Source organism: Condylura cristata, unplaced genomic scaffold, assembly GCF_000260355.1.
Source record: "Condylura cristata isolate star-nosed mole 26May11 unplaced genomic scaffold, ConCri1.0 scaffold00015, whole genome shotgun sequence".
NCBI lineage: Eukaryota > Metazoa > Chordata > Mammalia > Eulipotyphla > Talpidae > Condylura > Condylura cristata.
In genome coordinates this window covers 50,244,100-50,269,527 of record NW_004567116.1, presented here as the reverse complement: position 1 = coordinate 50,269,527, position 25,428 = coordinate 50,244,100, and the positions used below count along the sequence as shown (strand labels likewise).

The 25,428-nt window shown below is 35.4% G+C and overlaps 1 protein-coding gene across 1 annotated transcript in view; it reads left to right on the top strand.

Annotated features, from left to right (window-relative positions):
- RAB38 (RAB38, member RAS oncogene family) overlaps nucleotides 1-24,639 on the top strand; it is a 58,885-nt gene extending 34,246 nt beyond the window's left edge. Inside the window, exon 3 of the mRNA XM_004683277.2 lies at nucleotides 23,947-24,639. Within this exon, the coding sequence (XP_004683334.1) occupies nucleotides 23,947-24,099 (153 nt within the window). The 3' untranslated portion in view covers nucleotides 24,100-24,639. The remainder of the gene's footprint in view (nucleotides 1-23,946) is intronic.
- The last annotated feature ends 789 nt before the right edge of the window (nucleotides 24,640-25,428 follow it).

The window sequence follows — 25,428 nt, the reverse complement described above, 5'->3', positions numbered from 1 at the left end:
AGCAGAACAGGCAGATCGAGGAAGTACACTGCTGAGGGGAGCAGTGGGCCGGTCAGGAGAGGTGTGTCACACCATGTGGTCACCTCCGGGGCAGGCGGGAATCGAACTTATGCGGAAGTGGCTTTAGCTTCTCAGTGCAGTGCTTTAACCCACTGCACCACCAGGGAGGGCTTGTACATATTTTTTTAAAGGACTTCATCTCACCCATCCTCATGTCTGGCACCAACTAAGGGATGCATATATGCTATATCATCTCATAATGTCTTCCTGACCTCAGACAAAGAGCTTTGTCCTCATCCTCCACATTCTTTGATCAGTGTGCATTTCTGAATCTGAGAAAGAACACTGATAAGCATGGATGGGTCCTTTGGCAGATTATGGAAGGTATGGATATAATGGCAGACACATAGAGCTCCAAATCTTTCTCTGACACAGAACTGTGTGGCTTTGGATGAATCCCTAAATCATTCTGACCCTCTTTTTCTCATATGAAAAAAAGCAATAATACATAAGAGGGATATTAAAAATCAATGTTAATGTGTGTGAAATACCTGGATGTTCTCTGTATGCAATAAATGATTGACCTTTATTAAAAATATACACACATATATGCAAAAATTGAACACAACTTCAGAGGATTCCCAGGCAATTCTGCCCACCAACATATGGACCCTACTATATAACTGGCCCATGTTACCTCAATCAATCACTTAAATTCTCTCCGAAGGGATCATTAGAACAAATGTTGGCGAGAAAGAATTCCTGAAGAAAAATTATTTGCAGCTAGAGTAGAAATTATTTATTGGAATACAGAATCAGATTCAGGGAAGAGGGAATGAGGAGGTTTATCAAGCAAAACTCTCTTCAGGTAGTAACTATGGCAGTTACACTTTTGCATTGCACGGAAACAGGAGCCCAAAGCTGGAAAATGATGTGCATAGTTAGAAGAAGACTGAAGTTGAAGGGAGGGACTTATCCTAAAATAGAAGATTTCACAAGGTTGGGATAAGCTTCACAGAACTGTCTAAGAAGGCAAGTTTGGCATTATAGGTAGGGAGAGCCTGAGATCTTTGTAAAATTTCTAGCTTACACTTAAAAAAATCCAGCCCTAGCTCTTTATCATGGTTCTTTCTGTAAATATATTTGAAGGTTAAAGACTTATGTGCTTGTCTTTCAGAATATCAAGAGAGGGAGGATACTGCCTACGTCCTATCCTTGATGAGTTATATAAGAAATGTATAGGTAATGGAAGATGAGAGAAGTTTCTGATCTTACTTCCTGTGGAAATGGAAACTTTTTGAGCTGCTTGTGACCCATGACTGCATATTGTCTACAGTATTCACTGGCCAACTAAAATCCCAAGGGAATAATTCTGTAATTCCCACACTAAGACTCAAGACAGTAAGGACAACTGATTCCCTCATTTTTATTTTTCCTCTCAACTTTCCCCTCCACACCAGTGGGGATTGTTGAACTCTTTCTTTAGGAAAGCCACATAGTATTACATAAGAATCTACTAGCCTGTGACCTTATACTTACCATGTGTCCTTCATAATCTGGACCCACAATTTAACGTTTTTCTCCACATTGAAATTCTCATAATCTTCTTGCACTTCATCTCTAATTTGTTTCAATTACTGTCATTTCACACACACACACACACACACACACACACACACACACACAGTGTTCATTATATATCTGGAACTAGTAAACAGTTCTAGAGAAGCTTAACAATTCTCTTCACTGATAAAACAGTACTTAGAGTTCAGATCTAATTCAGATTCAGAATTGAATAATAGTGATTATTGAGCAGAATTGTACATAAATACATCTGAGAAACTTGAAAAAATTACAAGTGTCTCAGAGATGGCTGGAGGGACATAGAAAGTATGAATTTTATAAACAGTCATATGGTGATTTTGCTATGTGCTTGTGGTTAACATGTGTTAGATTTTGTATTAAATTGTGTTCACTTATTCATTCACTCATTTACTTATTTCAGAAATTTCTTTGAATGCCTGCTTCAGTCTGCATGGACATACTGATGATAAAGGACAATTTCTTATCAGGTTCTTAAAAGAAAACTCACATGAATGAAAATTTGCACTATTATATGAAGGTCCATAAAATCCTTCATGTAACAAAGAGTTTCTGTGAGAGTTGAGAAAGTCCTTCAATGAGAAGTTGTTAGCTCTACCTAAGAATGAGGTTTCCTCACGTCTTATCTGAATCATCAAGTATAAGAGACTACCCAAAGGAAGACTCAAGGAGAACTCTATTGTAATGAACTTGATGAAAAGTGGTCTTAGCAAGTGACCTTTGGAAAATAGAAGCTTTTCATTTTTATTCTAAGATGTCTAAATAGGAACATGTTGGTACTGCAAAGTTACCTAACTGTATAGGACATTAGAAAATTGTCAATACGGAACCACAAAGAACCTGTTACGAGTAATACTGATAGTAGAAACTTGAATTTATGAAATACATTCTTATTCTCCAATAGTTCCTCTTCAAAGTGCCTTATTACTTACTTCACTTCTCACAAACCCTTATGAACTATCACTTATTTCTCTGACATGTAGGTAGGAAAGCTTTGCAGGATAAAGTATTCCTAGCTAGCACTTTTTTTTTTTTTTTTTAAGATTTATTTATTTGTACATACAGAACTGGGGTACAGGCCAGAGACTCAGGGGCAGTGAGAAACTTCACCAGAGACAGAGTGGGGAGCAGAACAGGCAGATCGAGGAAGTACACTGCTGAGGGGAGCAGCGGGCGGGTCAGGAGAGGTCTGCCACACCATGTGGTCACCTCCGGGGCAGGCGGGAATAGAACTCATGCGGAAGTGGCTTTAGATTCTCAGTGCTGTGCTTTAATCCGCTGCGCCACGAGGGAGGGCCACTAGCACTTTTTTATATTGGACTATTTTAAATAAGTCACTCTACTTTATTCTTTTCTGTAGTGTATCTTCAGAGAAGTCTGATGTTAGCCTTATCTGTTATCTATTTTATTCCCCCTTGTCAGGTACATTATTCTTTCTTTTGTCTTGGGCTTTACATGTATCGTGTAGTTCTCCTTTTACTGAGGTAGCTTGATGTTCTTTTTGCTTCCTTCTTGAGTTCCTTCTTCTAGTTTTCTACCATTATTTCTTTAAATAGTTTGTCAGTTCCCTTCTGTTTCTATTCTCTGGAATTCCTCTGATTTGTATATTTCCTTTTCTCAGGATGTCATATATTTCTCAAGTTCTTTCTAAATTATCTTTCCTTTGTTATCTCTATCTTCTTTCTCCCCCTTAGTTTGATCTTTGAGATTACTATTTTGTTCTTCATTTGAATTGTTCTATTTCCATGGATTTCTCCAATGTTTTTTTTATCTACTTCATTAACCTTTTCTCATCATGCAATTTTGTGATTTTTTTTTTAAATATCAAATTTGAACTTCTGTCCATTGGTTTTGTTTTTCATAAATTTAATGTCCTTGTCTGAGTTTTCTTTTATATCTCTGATCTGTTTCTTAGTTTTATTTATATTGCCCAACTCTTTAATTTTCTTAATCATGGCAACTTTGAATTCTATGTCTAAGAGGTAAAAAAATTTCTTTCATGTCTTTGTGGTTTGGTTCTGGGGTTTTGAGAATGTGCTTGACCATTTGTTTTCTTTCTTCTTATTGTTTTCTTGTGTTTGCTCTGCCATATTGCAGTTGTGTGTGTGTTTCAGAGATCTTCACTCCATTCTCCATGATGTTTACTTGGTGGTGGGCATAGCTATTGGGACCTTGTAGGATCCTTGTTGATGCTAAAGCCTTCCTTAAAGTACTTCTGAGCCTTATTCTGGTTATTTATGGTTACTCAAAATGGTGGTGGTGGGGTGGTGCTAGGTCAAGGACCCAAGTTGCTGGGACATTGTCCTACCTGGAAGAGGCAAGTTTTCTGTATACACAGGCCTGTTTCTGGTGACTATGAGGGCTGGGTAGAGTATATTTTTTATCCATAGCTTGGTCGGGGGTCCCAAATTGTCGGAACCTACATTTTTTTCTGAGATGCTGGGAGTTTGTCCCAAGGTTAGGAGTGCTTTCCAGAGGGTGAGTAGGTCTCTCCATTGTTGTATGAAGCCCTATTCAGTCAAAACTAGGATGTGAGTCTACTCCTCATGTGTTGTTGACTCAGCCTAGATTTTTTTCCCCGCAATTATTTATTTCTATTTTATGTTGATTATTCCTCTTACACATCTTGTAAGTCTTGGCAGAACATTTCAACTTTATGAGCAACACCAACAAAAACCAATACTAATCTTTCTATGTGTCAGTAGACTTTCTGGTTACTGGTTGTATGGATTATTGCTAGTGGTTTCCACTTTGGTTTGGTAGTTAGCTTTGGAAGTCTTTTCTTTACAGAACTCCTCTTTACTGTCTGTTGTGAAGATGTCAGAGTTCTGTGAGAGGAAGTAATATCCAGCTGTGTTATTTGCATAGTTTTTGTTGATTCTTTTACATTACTTCCATAGGAAGATTAGTCAATGGCCTCTTGAATTTTAAGTTTTCTTTTCCTTTAGTTTATTCAGAGGATAAACCAGTATTCAAATTGGAGTATGCATGCACAGCTGCTGGTATTCAATAGGAAATAATTGGAATGTGGTGTGATTGGCATTCCCATTCTGACCTTCAAGAGCCCTCTAGTTTCAGCCTCTCCAATATTCCAGTCTTGAGAAATTTTTTGTGGTGTGTGGATATTACTGAGCTATATTTCTGTCTGTATTTCTTCTATACACCCTTAATGCCATATAGTATACACCTTAAATATACCCATGACTATCACCATAAGCCCCTTCAGATTTCTAAAAATGTATTATTTCTTAAACGTTGATGACTATTTTCTTGATTTTTTATTTTTAATTTTTGTGATTGCACTTGAAATATTTAGTTTCTTTGAAGTCATTTAAAGTTTTGGTAGGAAAAGAAATAAGCAGATTCCCTTATCTGCTTTGTTCACTGGAAGGTGACCATGCACTCTGTCCCTTTATTGGCTGTCTATTTTATTTCTCACTCAATGTTATAATTTAACATCATAAAAGTTTAGAGCTATTTTTTCCTCATTTTATGATGTGGAAACTAAAGTAAGGAAAGGTGTATATAACTTAACCAAAGTTATACAAGTGTCAGACCTAGCATTTAATTTCAGGTCTTACTGATTCTGAATATAACTGGTGCTTCTTATCCCAGTTTTCTATTTCTGAAATAAAAAAAAAAAAAAGGCAAACTTTGTTTCTTCTCCCAGAATCTCTGAGGGAATTATTTCCTGATTTCAGGAGGGTTTTATTACTAGGACATGTTTGCCTTCTCCCGGCCTGTGTTGTTTCAGTTTCTTAAGTAATGATTTTATGTGTTACCTGTTTGTGGTCCTTTACCTTCTTTGATATGTTTTGTTTGCCATCTTTGAAGCACCCTTAGATTTGTGGATGACATGCTCCTTTTCAGGGCCTTCAGTTTCATCTCTTCTGCTTCACTGACTAGGGATGTATTGATTTCTTGAGTAAGCTTGCTGGGATGGGGGGGTTGATCAATATCCCATTAGACATAAGTGAGAAGCAGCAGCAGGTCTTCCATAACCTGTGTATTGACCTTACATGCTGAGACACTGTGAAGTCAAGTGATTGACTGAGTTACTCAATATGTCCAAAGATATTTTGAGGAGATTACCTTGTCTAAGGAATGATGTAGAAAAGCCAGTAATGGAAAAAATCAAGTGGTAAATCTATTTCCTTAAATAAATGAAGTACAATAATTTTTTTGAGGATTTTTTTTCCTGTCAAAGTTTGCACTGGGGAAGGAAGTTCTCTGTTGAGAACTTTTATAAATCTTGGTCATTTTGAATTTTCTAAAGTATTCATTTTTAATTTTCTAGAGTATTCATAATCTTTGTGAGCCATTAGGCAAGTCATGTAGCTATCCTGTTCTCCAGAGTTCACATGGGTGTTAGTTATTTGGTGCCTAGTATTACCCATATATATGTTTCAGAAACCTTGTGCATAAATCCTAATTTAAAATACTACCTCAAAAAATTTTCTCAAATTGTTTTGAAATGAATTTATTTGGTCAAGACAATTTTCACCTTTGTTCATCGAGTTGTAAGTTGTGCTTTTGTTTCAGATTTTTATAAAAGTAGAAGGGAACAGTAAAGTCAAGTGATCAAAATCTAAGGAAATATAGTGCTACCAAAGTAATAATACCTCCAAATTATCATGCCATTACATCCTCTCCATTACATAGAAACACAGAAAAGTAGATTGGGTGAGTAGTTCAAGATTATTTTGTGGTCTAACTATTTTTCCAGTTTTGTTCTCTCATATTCCAAATAACCATTGAGTACTTCTCTCAAAGTGATAACCACTGTTGTAAGTACCAAGGCTATAGAACTATGAAAATAGATAAAATTCTTGTCTTCTTGGAGCTTTTATTTTGTTGGTAGAGACAGATAATAAAGAGATGAGTAAGTGCAATATATGTTTTTGGCAATGGAGCTCAGTGTTAAGAAGAAAATTAAAGAAGAGAAAGAACTGTTTGACACACACACACACATACATGTGTGTGTGTGCTATAGATAAAATATTGAAGGAAGGTAATGTTGTAATGTTTTATTGAGAATATATATATATATATATATATATAGTTATGCCGGAATAGGATGCACTACCCCCCCCCAAAAAAAAAAAACAGCCACACAAAAGGAAACTTTATGCAAGTTTGAGCCTGGGCCCAACTGCACATCAGAGGCACCTGGGTGGCAGGACGGCCCAGAACAAAGGGAAGAACAGATTATATAGTCACTTTTTGGCGCACAGGCCTTGGGACAAAGGAGTAGCTAGTGATTGGCTTGGCTGACTTTTACATGGTTTCCTAAATATGGTGAGGATGGCTTTTGGCCATGGCAGTTGGCCCCTACACCTTATCTATACAGGAATGCCCAAAAATGCAAGTTCCACCCAGAGGGTAGTAAAAGTTTCCCCTGGAATGGCAGTTTTAAGAACATGGCGTTGATTATGCTCTTAATATATATAGTTTATTTATTTATGCATACAGAAATGGTGTACAAGACAGGTGCAGGGGCGGTGAGAGGATTCACCAGAGACAGAGTGGAGAGCTAAGCAAGCAGATCAACGAAGTACACTGCTGAGGGGAGCAATGGGCAGGTCAGGAGAGGTCTGTCATGCCATGTGAATCACCTCCACATGAACTCGCACTGAAGAGGCTGTGGCGGGCTTGCAGGGCTCCTTGTGCCACCAGAGAGGACTGAGAATATATTTTTAACTGGAGATTTAAAAGAGAAATAATGTAGATTTCTGGGCAGGGAAGGGTCCAGGAAGAGGGTGTAGCTTATATGGAGGCACTTTGGCTGGAACTGATAGCTCTGCTTGAATTAAAATAGTAGAAGTGAGGTCAGATGAGTGACAGGGTCCTGATGTGTGTTTACAGTATTGCTACAATTTGGACTTTTCACTGGTTGAGGTGGAAAATAACTGGGCTTGATCAAAAAAGTGATGTGATTTGATTTAAGCAGTTATTTAGGTGGTAATGTTGAGTCTGGATGTAGTAGGAAAAGATTGAATCAGAGAATCAGCTTGGGCCTCATTGTTATAGGTAACAAAGGGTAATTGTGGGAAGTAAACTCTAAATGTGTTTTGAACATATAGCAACTAGAGTTCTCAACAATGTGGATACATAACCTGTAATGTTTAAGAGCAAATGTCAGCAAGATTCTGGAGTTTATGTGAAAAGCTCAAGGCCGTATATCAAAGGACCAAGGACTCATCACATTTAGTTGAGAATATGAAGTCATGAAAAGAGAAGGTAACAGAGATCATAGGTATTTTGCAGAAGAGCTAAGATTGGATCTGAGTGGACACTTCTCAGTACACAGTCCTAATAAGGCTGAGTTCATAACTTCTCTTCTTATACTGTGTTTCTTAGTAAAGTGAGAAGATATTAGATAAGAAAGGGGCAAAAAAAACACAAAAAACAAAAAAAACAGATTGCACAGTATTAGCTACTTCTCAGTCTAAATAATCAAAACTTGATTATTCACAGCATTTCATTAGTTAGAAGATTCTAGAAATAAGGTAGGAAAGGAAATTCTTATTTAATTGATTGACTCCCTGTATTTGTCAACAGTTAACTTTCTTTAAGCCACTGGCAATCTAGCATAACTCAGAGGTGGTTAAGGTGCAATGGGAGGATGATTTTTACTCAGTTTTAGGGTGGTTGGAGATATTTAAATCTAATTCTAAGAGCAATTATGCAAACTTAAATTTCAGGAAAGTGCAAGAGGCAAAATGTTTAGAAACTGTGTAAGTTAAGTTCTCCATATAGAATTAAAGTCAAGAATTAAAGCCAGGAATGCTCAAAATTGTAACACAATATTTGTAACTGAAGAAATTTTCCCACATCTACTTTCTATTTGACTTTTACAGTTGCCCTGTACATTTTTTTAACCTACTTTTTAATGTAGTGTTTTACCTGTTGATAAATACTAAAATCAGCAGAGCACTGTGTAATAAGATTTTGCCCTACTTTACCTGGAACACATTTCTATTTTACTATATTAATTTATTTTAACAGATGGATCAAACTGTTGACATTTACTATACTCATGTTCAGGTAAAAGTACCAGTCATACTCTGTCAAATGAGGTCTTCCTCATCAAACTGTTGAAGATATCACATATAATATCTTAATATCTATTAAAATAAAACTCCAGTCTGTGATTCCACTTTTAATTTTTACTTATTACTTTTATTTAAACAAGTAAAAAAGTAAAATGTCCATTTCAATTAAATGTATAACTATTTCTATTTGAAAGAGACACTAAGAACTATGATAGTTGTTTGTTGACTAGGGATTACTTTCAGATCCTAGAATCTGACCTCTGTCCCAGTCATTGGCTTATTCACAATATGGTAGTTTACATCTTCAAGGTCAGAAGAAAAATCTGTCTCCTTCAGTGGAGTTTTATGCAAGGCAACATAATAGAAGGAGTTATTATTTCATCATATTCACAGGTCAATAAACATTCAAGTGTAGGAATCTGGGGAACAACTTAGATTTCTGCATGCCATATTGGTTTCCAGAAGGAACAAGCATTCTAGAAAGATTAAGGATAGAAGGCATGTAACTGGATCCACCTTACCCCTCTTTTTTAAAGTTCAGAAAGCAGAAGTTTTACTAAAAACCCTACACCATTAGATTTCTGTTCCTGTTTTATTAATTATAACTACCTGTAGCATAAAGAAGCCATATAAATCAGAATTTGGCTACCTATATATAATCAAAATTTTGTTAAACAGGAAGAGGAAATATTACCACCTGGGTAGTCAGTGTGAGTTGACATGCAAAGTGGAGAATATAAATCTTACCTAATTTAAGAAAATTGAAGTGAAAAAAAAAATATGTAAGCTCTCACCCTGGATTAATTACTTTTAAAATGAGATCTCTTAGCTATGACTTATTATATGCAACTTTAAAGCTTATGAGCCTTTTCTTTTAAAATTTTATTATATATTATATATCTATATAACATAATTGTTCATTTTTTTCCATCGTTTGCTCTTTTCCTCAGATGTAGTCCTCATAGAATTCCCACCATCGGTTTACCCGTTTACTCTCACCATAGTCCCTTGTTCTCTTTCCTCCCTCATCCCTCCCCCTCCCCTGCAAAATGTCTCTGATTCATAGTTGTCCATTTATTTCTGTTTTGTTCTGTTGTGTTTCTTTTTTCCCCATTATTATTTTTATTTTACTTGATTCCTTATTTGGCTCTCATATTTTCCTGCTATAAGTGAAACTGTTGAATATTGTTTCTTTTTCCTTCTGGCTTATTTCACAGAGCATAATCTATTCTAGTTACATCCATGTTGCTGCAAATGAAATTAGTTTATCTTTTTTTTTTAATTGTTGACTAGTATTCCATTATGTATACATGCCACATCTTCTTAATCCAGTTATCTATTTTGGGGTATTTTGGTTGTTTCCAAGTCTTTCCACAGCCAATATTATTCTCAGTGGTGAAAAATTTGTGAACATTTTCCATGTGAACTCTGTACAAGTGGTTTTAAACAACTGGATAATATTCCTCGTAAGGATGTACAATAATGTTCCCTATAATTATCCCTTTTATCTTATTGCATATGTTCATGGACTTCAGTTTTCATTAAATAAACAGTAATGAAGATCTTCATTTTTTATTCTTTATATTTCAATTAGCTTATTAAGCATTATTCTTATTCTTATGATCAATATGATGGACAGTTTTTATAGTTCCTGATTCTCAGTTTCATACAGGGTTTTGTAAATGATTTTAAAATGATAAAACTAATTTATCCTTAATCAATATTGAACGTAGTGTTCATGTCTCAGTGAAATTTAAGCATTGTCAATTCTGCTTTCCTTTGAAACTAACAAAAATCTGCTAAGTATGCTTTTTATGACCTCATCTAAACTTCCGTTTCAAATAAATTCTCATCAGGAGGTGAAAGACTGCTCTTGTTATTTAATATAGTTAAATAAGCATTATTCCTTAAGAATTATTTGAACCCACACCAGTCTACACATAATAATATGACTCACCTTGTTTACAGGAAGCTGTGAGGAGCATATACTAAAGATAAGATGGAGAAAACATTCTCCTGATTGCTTAATCTGAAATCTTTATTACCAAAGAGAAGCTAGTTTGCTAAGCTAGTTCACTTTCTTTGTTGCATCTGTTACCCTCAAGTCATATTCTTCAAGCATTTGTCTGATGCCCCTTCCTGATAGTTGTTATATTGTTCTTAAGAACAATTTTGTAAATCTCAAAAATGTATTTTATCTGCCTTTAGCTTTTTTTGCTAGGCATGCCTTTACTCTTTCTTTGAGCTTCTGTAAAACATATGGATGACTTTAGGCCACCCTTAAATCTGTACTGAATTGACTTCCATTCCTTCTGCCTTTCATATTTGTTACTTTTAAACCTGAATTTACCTGAGATGTTCCTCAAACTGGTTTATTTTAGATCTCTTTTCTCTTTCTTCCCTATTGTGTTAGTCATGTTGTATAGTTAGAATGATATTTCTGAGTCCTCTGTCCTTATTTTTCTCTAGAATCAATCCTTTGTACTGTTTTCCAACTGTGATAAAAGCCTATATACTTATTCCATTTATTCTTATATATTTCTCTTTCTCCCTTTATGAAATATTTATAGATGTGCCATTTCCCTCTGAAAAATGGGCTTTAGGGGAGGATATAAATATAGTAGGATTTCCTACACTATTTGTGCTTCAAAATTAATCTCTTATTTGTTCCACACTATTGAATGTGAATATTAACACAGTATGTACTCCTTTGGGAGATGTGTCTTTAAAAATGTTATGAGATGTATGTCATGTAATGTATTTTGAGGTTTTTGTGTGTGTGTGTGTGCGTGTGTGTGTGTGTGTTCATGGTGTGAGTTAGTATTCCAAGCTTCATTCTTTTGCATGTAGCGGTTCAGTTTTCCCATCACCATTTTTTTTTTTTTAAGTTTTAAAAAAGATTTATTTACTTATACATACAGAACATGGGTACAAGACAGAGGTTCAGGGGCAACGAGAAGATTCACCAGAGACAGAGTAGGGAGCAGAACAGGCAGATAGACAAAGTACACTGCTAAGGGGACAGTGGCAGTCAGGAGAGGTCTGCCACACCATGTGGATTGCCTCTGGGGCCAGGGATTGAACTCGCACTGAAGCAGCTGTGGCCAGCTTGCACTGCTGCCTCCTAACCTGTTGTACCACTAGGGAGAGCACCTAGAACCATATATAACTGTCCTTTTTCTACTGCATATTCTTTGTTCATTTGTCAAAGGTTAGTTGACCATAATATGTCAGTTTTCTGTTTGATTCTGTTAGTCTGTATGTCTGCTTTTGTTCCAGTACCATAACAGTTTTAATTATTATGGCTTTGTAATATAGTTTGAAAGCAGGGAGTGTGATGCCTCCCTACTCCTTCTTTTTAGTCAAGAAAACTTTGGTTATTTCTGTTTTTTTTTTTTTTAAGGTTACCTATGAATTTCATTAATACCTTTTCTATTTCTGTGAAGACTGTCATTGAAATTTTTATTAGAATAATGTTGAATCTGTAAGTTGCTTTTTATAATGTTAAGTCTTCTAATCCATGAGTAAGAGATGTTTTCTCCATTTATTTGTGTTTTCTATTCCCCTTTTAAAAGATAATATTGTTAAGCAACTTTATATCTTTCTGAAGAGGTAGTTCCTTTCAGGTCATTTATGTTTTAACTTTATTTTCAGTTTGCATATCCAATATAAGAGCTTTGTTTACTTATTCAGCATGTTCTAAAGTTATCAAATGGCACTGGATATGTGTCTGTTTAATAATGTGCAACTTTATGAAAAATATTTTTTGTTTTTCCTTTTAAAATCATGCATTACTTATATCTGTTTAAAACGAAAATACATCTATATTGTTGCAAATTTCAATAAATGTCAATAAATTATTATAGGAAATGCAACTGACAATTTCCTAATTTTGTAGTGTTTCCTACAAGGCTAGTTATATGCTGCCCTCAGCTTTTCCCTTTCAATTTCTTCCACAAGTTGATTAAATGGAAGTGGCCATTCCCTTCTTGCTCTGAATTTCAAGTGAAGTATTTTCCAATAGTATCAATATGACCTGAATGGGGTCAACCATGGACTCAGAGTTGCTTTGGTCTTGAGTATGAACACTTGATTGAACCTGAACTCACTAGGTTCCTTCTCCAGCTGAGTTTGGGGGTAGGAGGTCATTTTTCTTGGGTGACAAAAATATGAAGATAACAGCTAAGAGATTCCCAGCTACTATTGTCTCTTTATTTATATTCCCAGAAAGCTTAGCAAATGGAAATCTGAATTTCTAGTGAGAGTCTAATTTTATTTTCTGTTTTTTGTTTGTTTGTTTGTTTTTGAGTGGCTTGAACATTTGAATTATTTGGATATTCCTAGTGCTACCCTACATATGACTTAAGCAATTCGATGGGTTTCTGATATTTGAAACCAAAAAACTCATGGTTAATCATTTTGATAGCGTACTCTTGCTCTAGTAAATGATTGCTTCAGTAAACATCGTGTATTTAACCTCTGAATTTGAGAAATTGTTCCTATTATGGAAGCATTATTCTTAGGAATCCCTTAAGTTAATTACATTAGTCAAGGACTGGAAAGTCTCAAGACTCACCCTCAACTCTATTTGGAAAAAGACAGAGCATAAACTCTGCCTTCATAGCTGATTACAATTATCCCGTAGAGAAGACTTAATCTCTTTCTATAGGTATAAGCTAGTTTGTACTAATCTCAGGTTTAGGCCTCCATCTCTTGATCTCTAAAGCTGTCCTGAATTTAAGGAACTTCAGTGTAATATATTTCTTCATAGAGAAAGTCACAAGATATTTTTTTACTGATTTTTAATTGCTATTAGTTTATTTTTAATTCTCTTTCACAAGTTAGTTCATTCATGAGGCTGTATTTGCCAACAGATCCTGTCTAGCTATCAGTAACACTCCAAGTGAATAAAAGTGCCACTTCGGTTCTCAAGAAATGTACTACCTGGTGAGAAGGTAAACTTCCAAAGAGCATTGCAATTATGCAGGACCAAAGTTCCTAAAGCAGACTGCTGGGCACACACTCACTAAGAGAGGACCCAACCTAGCTCAGATGGGGAGTGAATAATGTCAAGACTGTCATAAACACGCATGTCCAGTGTTTCCAGCCTTGTTATTAGCATATTTTAACTCTATTAAGTTATTTTAAAACCACACAGGCTTCTCTTAAGAATAGGCTCATGAAAGTGGAGAAAAGAAATCATAGGGGCTATCATTACTTGATAACGGGTAAAGTGCAGCATAAAATCACTTAATAATAAATATCTCTATCCACCCCTAGCTCCCTGAAATTGGCAACTACTTCCATAAATACCACCACTTCTGATGAATTGTTGGCAAATTGTGCAAAGAGGAACACTAGCCCTATTCATCAGGGCATGACATAAGAGTTCTGTGACAGTGTCTATGAAATACTGCACATGCAGTCCTACTTGGAGAAGCAAGAAGAAAAGGCACACTTCCTGTTTCTCCCCAGTCTCCCATCCTAACCTGATGTTTACTTTTCTTAATTCACATGCTATTGTTGTGAACTTACCTCTGCTACTTCCACTTGTTATTTTGGTTCCCTGAATGTCTTCCCACCCAGGAGACTAGACTCTTAATCATTTAATTCAGAAGATCCTGGCACATGCCACATCTGTGAACTTCTAGGATGCTCAGATAAAGCATATGATATGTTATGATATGATATGATATGTTATGATATGATATGATATGATATGATATGATATGATATGATATGATATGATATAAGGAACACTTTGAGTTCAGTTAATATTCCCTAAAATATTTTCTCCATTAGAGGCCTTTTCCCCAAATATCATGTTGGTAAACTACAGAACCCACTTTGAAACATTTTATTCTAATAAATATTGTCTGCCAAACAGTCTTATATACAACTTAACAATAATAATAATTATGCAATGTAGTATTGTTTCACAAGTATTTCATTTTCTTTTCAGGGCCTTTGTATGTTGATATCACTATTGCTAAATTCTTTCACATCTCACCGTGTTTTATACACATTCTCAGCAAACTTGTGAAACTGGCTTTGTTTTTTGTTTTTTTTTTTTAAATCACACATTGTAAAGAAATTGAGACTTGGACAGAGATTACAGTTTTTTGTTTTTTTGTTTTTGTTTTTTTCCCCAGGGGTTACATAGCTTGCAATTGGCAGACCTAGGATAGGTTTACCTGTGTCCTCTTCATACACATTTTTTCTTGTATTGCATAAATAAAACCACATATAATAACAATTCCAGGTGACCAGAAGAGTCTGAACCTACCCAAATTTCATTCAAAAACTCAAAATAGGATAAAATGAGTTAACTAGTTATCAGCATCTAAATAGGATAAAAAACTCAAAATAGGATAATGAGTTAATTAGTTATCAGCATCTAAGTATATCCGAATGAAATATTTGTTCTGCTTGGCCAGGGCTCTGTAGATAGAAGTAGAGCCAGAATAGTCCACAATAAGTGCATTCATATATGAGCTTGTGGTTTGGTTCAGTTGGGTCTCAGCTAAATAGGGGAGTCAGTGGAGATGAGACAGAAGAAAAGTTGTGGCCATATTAATGTGCCTTCAGCTTTGTGGTTTGAACTGATTCTGAGCAGGAAGGTGAAACAATGAAGTTGTTCTAACCTGGGAATTGGAAATGAGGTGAGGCTATAACCTCAAAAGTAATCAGCAGACAGTCTGGCAGGAATGTGGTAAAGTGTTGTCATGGGAAGAAAATGGAAGCATGTGACCAGGGAAGAGACTGTAGAGGGCTTGACCCTAATCAAACGTCATAGTGATTGTGTGAAGGGATCACATCACCAGCATTATCTCTGAACTAGTAGTTAATTGCATAACTGCTGATTCCAGAACATTCTAAGGAACAGAATGTAACAACTTAGGTGAATAGTGTTTGTCCATGGAAAGTGCTCAATGATTATTTCTGAATAACAAATAATCTTATTTAGCTACATGATACTTGACTATATGATGGAAATTTCAAATTGAACTATATCTTTTTTGTTGTTGTTGTTCTGAAAAGTTCAAAGAAGCAAGAAAGGAATAGTGTTGGCTCCCTGACCAGGTATCAACTCATGATGCAGTGGTTGGCAATTGCTTGATAGCACAGAGACTTTAAGCACTGTGCCACACTAGGGATGCCCACTAACAATGACTCTTGAGTTATTGAGTTAGACATTAGGAATTTGGTCTTGAATTGGGAGAATTAAGTTCAAGGTTTGAGGCCAGAATTCTGGCAGTTAGCTAATCCTATGATGTTCCAAATACAAAAAGGTGATTAAAAGTGGGCTCTCCCTCGTGGTGCAACAGGTTAAAGCACCGCATTAATGAAGCTCTCTAAAGCCACTGCAGCACCAGTTTGATCCCCCGCCAGGGATTGACCCACATGGATGGCAGACCTCTCCTGACCCCCATTGCTCCCCTCAGCAGTGTACTTTGTCAATATGCCTGTTCTGCTTCCCACCCTGTCTCTGGTGAATCCTCTCAACCTCCGCATCTCTGGCCTGTACCCCAGTTTTGTAAGCATAAATAAATAAATATTTTTTTTTTAAAAAAAGGTTTTTTTTGGTTTAGTTTTATCACCTTGTACACTTTTATGTATTGTTCTTGTTGCTGTATGGTTTTACCCAAGCTAATGGTATTTTAACAAAAGTGGCAGAAAGAGATTCATTTATGCTTTCTGGAAAAGTAAGGGTTTCAAACTTTCTACTAAAGAGTTATTAGAGACTGTGATATATAAAGAAAAGATAAATATAAATCTGAAAAGAAATTGTTAGCTTGAATGGACAGTTGATTCAGCCTCATGAAAATTCTTGAGGCAAAAATGATATTAACAATTACATATAATATATCCTGATAAAATACATGTTGCTATCCAACTTTAATTTTTTCCCCAAATATAATATTTCCAATTGTAAAAGTTTTGTCAGGTGGTTGCTGTTATCTTTTATTACAGGTGAGGGCCACAAAAATTGAGTGCCATGCTTAAGTTCATCTACTTATTAAATAAGTTACCCAGAGCAGTTTCTGGAAAAATAGAGTTTAAGAATTATTGCTATTTTACTGTTTACTGAAGTGGCACAGTATTATAACATCATGTGCTTGTGATGTGTGTCATTACAGGGTAGTATCTGTATATATACTATGTTAAGTTAATCAATGTTATCTTCCACCATAAAATTGACTCCTTTTACACAGTTTACCTACCTTCCACTTTCTCTTGCCCTTATGATAAACACTAATTTGGTGTTAAAGAACAATTGTTCATCTTTATTTTATTTAATTCATCAGTCTGTTTTTTTCTGTGTACCACATATTGATGACTTGTTTCACTAAGCATAATACCCTCTAAAAATATATTGTTGTAAATAGCAGGATTTATCTTTCTTTTTATATCAAATAGTATTGTAATGTGTTCTATAGCACATTGTTTTGATTCAATTAATCAGTGGGCATCTAGGTTGTTTACAACTCTTGTCTATTATAAATAATACTATCACAAACATGGAGGTGCATGTATATCTCAGAATTAATTTCTTCATAATCACTGTATAAATACCCAGAAGAGTAGAATAACTGAAATTAGGAAGAATTTCTGTTTTATATATTTCTGAGAAACCTCTTTAGCACTTTCCATGACTGTACCAATTTACACTCACAGTACACAAAGTTTCTCTTCTCTCCACATTCTCTCTACTACTTGTTTCTTCCCTTTTGAAACATAGCTATTACCACAGTTATGAGGTGATTCTTCAAAGCTGTTTTGGATTTACATTTAATTATTTTTAGTATTAAACTTTTAACTTGAGTTGCAGTCAATGAGTGAATCTTTTGAAAGATTTGAAAAATGTATTTCCTTAGTCATGACTGATCTTAAGCCATCAAAGAATTATTTTTAACAGATCAAAATAAGTGCCTCTAATCTGAGATACAAGACTTAGTCTGAAGGGGCCCAGTGAAAATTCATGAATTCAGTAGGAGGAAACAGATCCCAGAAGAAAATGGTGAATATTACTGGGGACACAGAGGGAAGAAATGCTACTTGGACAGAAATATAAGTGCCCTCCTGCTCCTGTTCCCATGTGAGATGTGAACCAAAATAAAAGATAACTATAAAATGTGTGTGCTGAGTCTTAGAGGAGTTTTAAATCTCCCGTTCTGTGTAAAACTTCTTACAGTGGTGTTAATATCCAGTGGGCCATCTGCTCTAATTAAAACTTTATGGGGCTGAGGAATTTAGAACCTTAACCTCAGAGCCTCTAGTACACTTGGTGCATTTTTTTTTCTTTTGAGGTTATTTGGGAAGATTAGGGGAGGTTAAATTCTTTGCCAGATTCTAAGTAGGCAGAGACTTTAGATATTTTTGCTCTCAAGAATTGGGGGTCAGAGATTAAATATTCTGTGACATTAAGGATGTTCTTAAGTACTAATTAACATCCTGGCAGTACTCAGACCTCAGCTAGTTAAATTTATATATGTTCCTCTATAGGAAGATCAGGACCACTATAGTTTAAATCACTGTATTAAATGATACTTCCAAAAGAAAAAGACATTCTTAATTATATGACTGTCTTCAATCCTGGCCATACATATTAGAGAAGTAGAGTCTTTCAATATCTGACCTCTTCTAGATTAATTATATAACTGGCAAAAATGACCCTCTTAACAGCTTTTTATTTTAACCTTCTGAGTGATTTGAATGTACACTCAGGACTAAGAACTACTGATTTGGAAATGAAATTATTTCACTATCTGTTGTAATCCTAGGAGATACTGTAATGCACTGGGTTCAGGGTAGGAACTAGAGATAGGCCAATTTAACTGATTGACCAAGAATATTGACCAAGATCTTATTCTGTTCTGGGTATGTTGCCTCAAATTGTTAAAACTCAAAGTTTCCTATTTTTTAGTATCACTATGAGCTCTTTAGTAGATTTTTATGAGGATAGGCCATGAATATTATTTCATAAGTAAAGCACCAGCGATATGGCCCGCATGGAGTAGGCACTCAACAATATCCGCTTTGTTGGGAATCTTGAGCCTATTTCTCAGGCTGGTTTACTGATATAAGTGAAAAGTTTCTGAACAAAGGCACAGAGATGAGCACACATCAGCCTAGAGCAGTAAGCGCATAAGCACATGTTATCATATTGCAAATATGTAAATAAATCACAGTCAGAGCCAGTGTAAGTGACTTTGACAAGGCAATTATACCAATTTCAATTATAGCAAAAGATACCAGAGATGTGCTGTTATTATCTTTGGAATAAATAATAATAAAAAGTCCAAAGTAGTACTGTGTTTAAGTCAGTGGCTTTGTTTTTTCACAATTACATAGAAAATTTGGATTTGGATATTTCTACTTGGATGTCAAGTAGTTCAATCAAATATATTGCAAAACATTTGCCCAAAGGGTATGAACCAGTAGAACTATCAGACAAGGTCTGATTACCATGTGGCTTTGGACATAAGGGGAGAGGGAAGTTTGCTCCATATTGCTGTTTCTTCTAATCGAGACCATTAACTGTGACTTCAATGGTGTATGGAAAGGACCCGCTATACAACATTTGCTCGAAGCCATGCCTGCATGTTCCTAACCTTTCAATCTTGAAAACACACATTCTGCCTTGATGTTCCTTTAATTATTTGGGAAAATACTTTGGAGCTGAAATAAGTGTTTGAATCCAAGGTTTTTCTTTAAATATTAGACACCTTACTTTTTGCAGATGCTAAAGTATCTAGGCAGATACTAAAGTATACAATATATACGTATGGTAAACACCACATTTACTCTCTTCTTTGGGTATTTCGGGACATTGGCTAATCTTTCTACACTGTTTTCTCAGTTGCAAAATGAAGAAATAGAATACTGGCATTGTTGTTTTCTTCTGATGATTAAGTCAAGTATAACACAAGGAGAATAATCTATAGATAAATTTTTAAATGTTCATACTCTTTTTCCTTCACTGTTATATTTTACATTTCAAATATTAAATTGTATTAAAATAAATCTCCTGTAAGGAAAATCTCTTAATCCCCATCTTACAGATGATGAAACTTAGATAGAGTGGTTGAAGTGATTTTACTAATGTCAACCCCACAAAGTAAGGAAATTAAGATCAGAGCTTGGCTGCAGTTCTGTGATCTACTCTACATCATGCCTTTGTAGATACATGCTATAAATATAGTATTAAGGAATGATGCCACCATTTTTCCTGACTTTCTCTTAAAATTTCTAATCTGAAATAACTGGCATCATGACACAGGTCTTCACCAAATACTGTTAAATTAATTGTTAAAACCAAGTGCTAAAATTCTGTATAGTTTTTTTTTAAAGATTTATTTATTTATGTATACAGAACTGGGGTACAGGCCAGAGATGCAGAGGGTGAGAGGATTCACCAGAGACAGAGGGGGGAGCAGAACAGGCAGATCCACGAAGTACACTGCTGAGGGGAGCAGTGGGCGGGTCTGGAGAGGTTTGCCACGCCATATGGTCACCTCTGGGGCAGGTGGGGATCGAACTCATGCGGAAGTGGCTTAAGCTTCTCAGTGCTGTACTTTAACCCGCTGCGCCATATATTCTTTATTGATACTTTACCGCAAAAACAACCTCAAAATCTTTACGTGGTCAGTTTAGCATTTAAGAACCTGCACTGATCTGCCTCCTGAACTCTTTCCATCCGTATAATACCTTTGCTATTTATACAAATCTTGCTAAGCTACGCTCGGTAAAAAATGGGACCTGTTTTATATTTTTATCTTACTATGACTTAAAGTTAGTGGGGATCTAATTAGCACTGATGGAATGAATAAATGTGCTTCTGTCACTGTGAGCAGCTTCTCTATTTATGTGGGACCTAACTGCAGACCCTGTCTCTCTGTGGCTCTCGTGTTTTCCTGTATATGGAACCTCATCCCCCCATCATCCATTTCCCTTGTCTTGACACCACTAACTATTGCCTCGTGTATTCAAATCTATAATTTCACCAGTGCCATCTAATCTTTGACTAAAATGATTCTGTTTGACTAATGATGTATTTTTTTCCCTCATAGTGATGATGGATTCTCATTGATTTTTCTACACTAACATTTGACACTTCTCATTAGTAAATGTTGTTGTTTTGCATATTCAGGAAGGAAAATCATACTTAATGAACATGATAATTTGTAAATGGAGGTTTAAAAAACTACTACCACAAATCTAATGTACATTGTATGTGCAGGGACATCCTTTTTAATGAGTGAAAGTAGTTTTCTTCCTATCATATAAACATGTTTTTCTTCTAATGAATGAATATTTTGTTATTGCTCTATCTTCAAAATACATTTGATGACGTATATAGCTTAATAATAACAAAACTTAAATGTCAGAAAATTTGAGTCTTGCTCTCCACTCCACTTGCTGCATGATCTAGGGGAGTCTCTTAATCTTTTCTTACTTAGGTTTTCTTCTTTGTAAATAATATGACAATATTCATGTTTGGTATTTGGGGTGGTATTCTGTTACCTTCTTACCCAATACACAAGCAATAGACAAATGGAACCTAAAATATTGGTTTATAAGTGGCTAAGTAAGTAAACTAAAGCCACCCAGATGCAGTGCTTCTGTGCAAATGTAATCTAGCTCCTGAGGGAGGCCTGGAAGTCTAAGTGAGGCTACCCTCCCCACTTTCCTTGAATCAGAGACAGGGGAAGAGCTGCACAAGGTTTCCAACCCACAGACAAGTTGCTGGAATCAAGAGCAAAGTTATGAGTGGGGTCGGTCCTAAGCAGTTGAGGCCTGCCTGGGTCTGATTAATGCTCAGAACAGATCTTTTAAGTATGAATCCTGAGAACAACACTACAAAGTAGAAGAGAGACATAAAGCATGCCAAGTATGGAAAATGACTTTAAGGCATAGTAACCTGTCCAGCAAGGAAGAAGGAAAGGTACAGCTATTCTCTGTAGACTGGCAGATGTGCATGAGGCAGATACTAATGCTGAAAGTAGAAAAGCCACTCTCACTCCATCAATAACAAAAAAAAATCAATAAGAAAAAAAAATCCAGGCTTTAGCTGATAAGGCTTTACATGGGATTAAATAATTTACTAATGTTAAAAATACCCAGCATAGGCACAATCTGAAAGCCCTAGTGACCATGACTCTAGATCAGACAAAGTGAAGCCATTTTTTTATTAGGTCAGAATTATTACGAGGATCATTGTACAAATGAGAAAAGGGAGTCTCCCCCCTCTTTTCTCATGAATTTCAGTAGGGTATAAAAACCAATAATGACAACATCACAAACAAGCACAGATGCAGTCAAAACTTCCCTTGTAATTTAGATTTAGAGACTCAGAAACATTTGTACTGAAACTGTTGTGGAAAGGGCAGAAGATAATCAGGCTGTTCACTGAAAATCAAAATGTTACTTTAAGCTTCCATGGTAGGGAAACCCAGGGTGAGCTTGAAGAATATGGGGAACATGCAAATGAACATTTACATTTAATGCTATTATTCCTAAGTATGATTTGGAAGCCATTATTACTTAAATTTTCCTTATAATATGACTTCATGCAGTGATCTCTAAATACATTAACAAATTTGGCATACACCCAAAAATCAAGGATTAGTTTCACTTCAATTTGAACAGGGTCATATAGTAAAGCAATTTAACTGAAAGTCCTTATTTCTTTCCATTGAATATAAGGAAAAACATGAAAGTTCTCCAAATTGTTACTAAAAATAGTCAAAATGAATTAATATTAGTAAAGTTTAGGACAATGGTGTAAATATTTAATCTACAGACAGGATAAACAGTTTATTTTAGATTCAAATGCCTGTTCTCTATTTTCTGCCAAATTAAAGTTGATTCATTCTTGAACTTAGATTCCTACTTCTGGTTTCACATTCTCCATTAAAGATTTATAACCACCCAGATTGCCTATATGATATAATAATGACAAAGAACCCCAAATTTCAGTGACCCAAAATCACATGGTTATAATCCCAACTCATGTTGCATGTACTTATCATGTGATACTTGGCTGTTCAGGGTCCTCTTTTATAGGCCTTTATGATTCATGATTATAGAATCAAGGAAAAAAGAACAAGGTGAACTAAGTATTGCCTCCTCTTGTTTCTATAAAAAAGTGAGACACATCTCTTCATTCATTGTGTAATGAAATTTACATGTTTATGCCTACTTTCAAAAAGGTCAGAAAAGTACATGTTTATCATATAACCAGATGACAAAGAGCTAGACATGCTGGTGAAACCAGAATGACCACTATAATAAGACTCTTATTGTTCCTCTTTCATACCAAGTCCACAAAATAAGATGATAGAGACAATTGTTAATCTAAGTAGGCTGAAGATTTATGTATCCTCTACAATATACTTAAATGCAATAATTTATATACTTCACACTTAAAAATACTAATATATTCTAATATAAGTATATAAGTGATATTTCTACTTAACAAAGGAAACATAGACCATAGACATCACCTGCTTTCATGGCTAAATGTCAGTGTGAACAGTAGAGATAGATGTAACAGACTCATTTCAGTTTTAATTGTGCCCCATGCAATTTAAAAGTATATATGTAAATATCTATATAAACATATGTACTTAAAATATAAAATGCACTTAAATACTTAAAAATAGCTTAAGTATTTGAAAATAAGAAAATTACCCCTTAACTCAAATTCAGCCCACTAAGTAAGCCAATCAAACTATATATTTTTTAAATATGTATTTATTTATTTATGCATACAAAAGGTGAAGGTTATACCACAAATGTGTATGTTGGGGGTGGAAGGACAGTGAGAGGATTCACTAGAGACAGAGTGGAGAGCAGAACAGGCTGATTGAATTAAATATACTGCTAAGGGGAGCAGCGGGCAAGCAGAAGAGGTCTGCTGTGTGATGTGTCATAGCTTTCTGGCTGAGGATCGAACTTGTGCTACAGTGGCTGTGAATAGCTTGATAGTGCTGATACTTAACCCCTTGTGCCAACAGGGAGGCCCCAATCAAACATTATTTCCTAAGTGATAAAACAAATACTTTCACTTTTTTTAAGAATTAAAAATTTCCCATAAAACTGTGGGAAGCTAAGTTTTTTGAAGCAATAAATGAAGATGAGGGAAATGGAAATAGGAAGCACAGCTAGGTATAAGAAGAGACATTTAAATGAGTTGCCAGAACTGCTGCTCTTTTATCATGTCTCTGCTCCAGCATTATTTTAGAATATTGAATAAATAAATGTGTTACATTTTTTCCCTTAGGAAAATATAAACATCGATGAAGCCTCCAGATGCCTGGTGAAACATATACTTGCAAGCGAGTGTGACCTAATGGAGTCCATTGAGCCAGATGTTGTGAAGCCCCATCTTACATCACCCAAGGTTGTCAGCTGCTCTGGTTGTACCAAGTCCTAGTGGGATTCTCTGCTGGAAGATTCGGGAAATCATCTCATAACCTCTTAAAGTATCCTCAATTTTTACCATTGTGGGTAAATGTCAAGATAGGGATACACATGTGACAAGACGATGATTTAAACCTGTGTCTTTCCTTTTAGAGAGAGAGATAGCAGTTGAGGCCTCAGGTCTTAGAGAAAGGGCGATGGTACCGACTTGCTGTCAAGTTAAGCATAGGCATTCACTTTGCCCTTGGGGTCTTTGTCCAGATTCCTATATATTCTCTGCTGGTTTGAAAGACCTACTAAGTAGACTCAATATTTTCTCCAGTGATGACCTCCATTCACTACAGACCTGAGAGCTATCTCAATTTAGCTCTCAGAGTCACATACACAGGCTTGCTGGGCTTTGTTGCTGTTACTGTCAGTTTAGCTGAAAACTGTATGAAAAGATATGCCGTTTATCTGTGCCTTTTTGTTAACATTCTCAGATTCAAGTTGTGGAGCTCTTATGTATGTGTGATATATATTATATATATTTTCACAAATGAAAAGTAAAACATTAAAAGATGCTGTTTTCCTGTTTCTGAGGCTGTTTTAATTTTCTTAATACTGTAAAGTTTTTGTTGTTGTTGGACTGTGTCATGATATTTCAAGAACTATTTCTAAAGTTTCACTTCAATGAGATGCATTTAAACAAACTTCGGGCACATTTAAAACTGAAGTAAACCCGTTGCATCTATGTCTAATGTTTACATTCACATTTAGCAAAGAAAGAAGGTAATGCCTTTGCTTTCTTTGTTAAGCAAAGAATTTTACTGTGTAAAAATATTACACAGTCTAACTAAGAAAATTACCATACCAATCAGCATTCAAAGAACCCATTCAAATTTACATGGTGATGTTTTGCTTTACATAATGGTTGTGGTGCCAAGATACTGCAGATAATTACAATTGTCAATGAAATTATTTTCCATAAATATTAATAATACACTCACAGAAGTTTTATCTTTTAAAAATGTTTTAAGTTTATTTTTTATTGACACAACAGTACATTTTAATTTTTTAAATTTAAGATGTGCATCATAATAAATCATCTCAACTCAACCAGGACTTACTAGTCGCTCATATATGAGGTAACCAGTGCTGGCCAGGACACGTTTAACCTGGCTCTGCAAGGAGAGTTGGGACATGTTTAGAAAATACAACCATCATTCAGGGCTGAGGGTCAACAGCATCATTTGTTAAGCTACACCCAGGTATGTGAAAATGGGTTACCTTTCAACTACTTATGTAGGGTTCTCTCCCTCCTGGAAGTTTTATGACAATTATGAGTCTGTACCTAATTCTT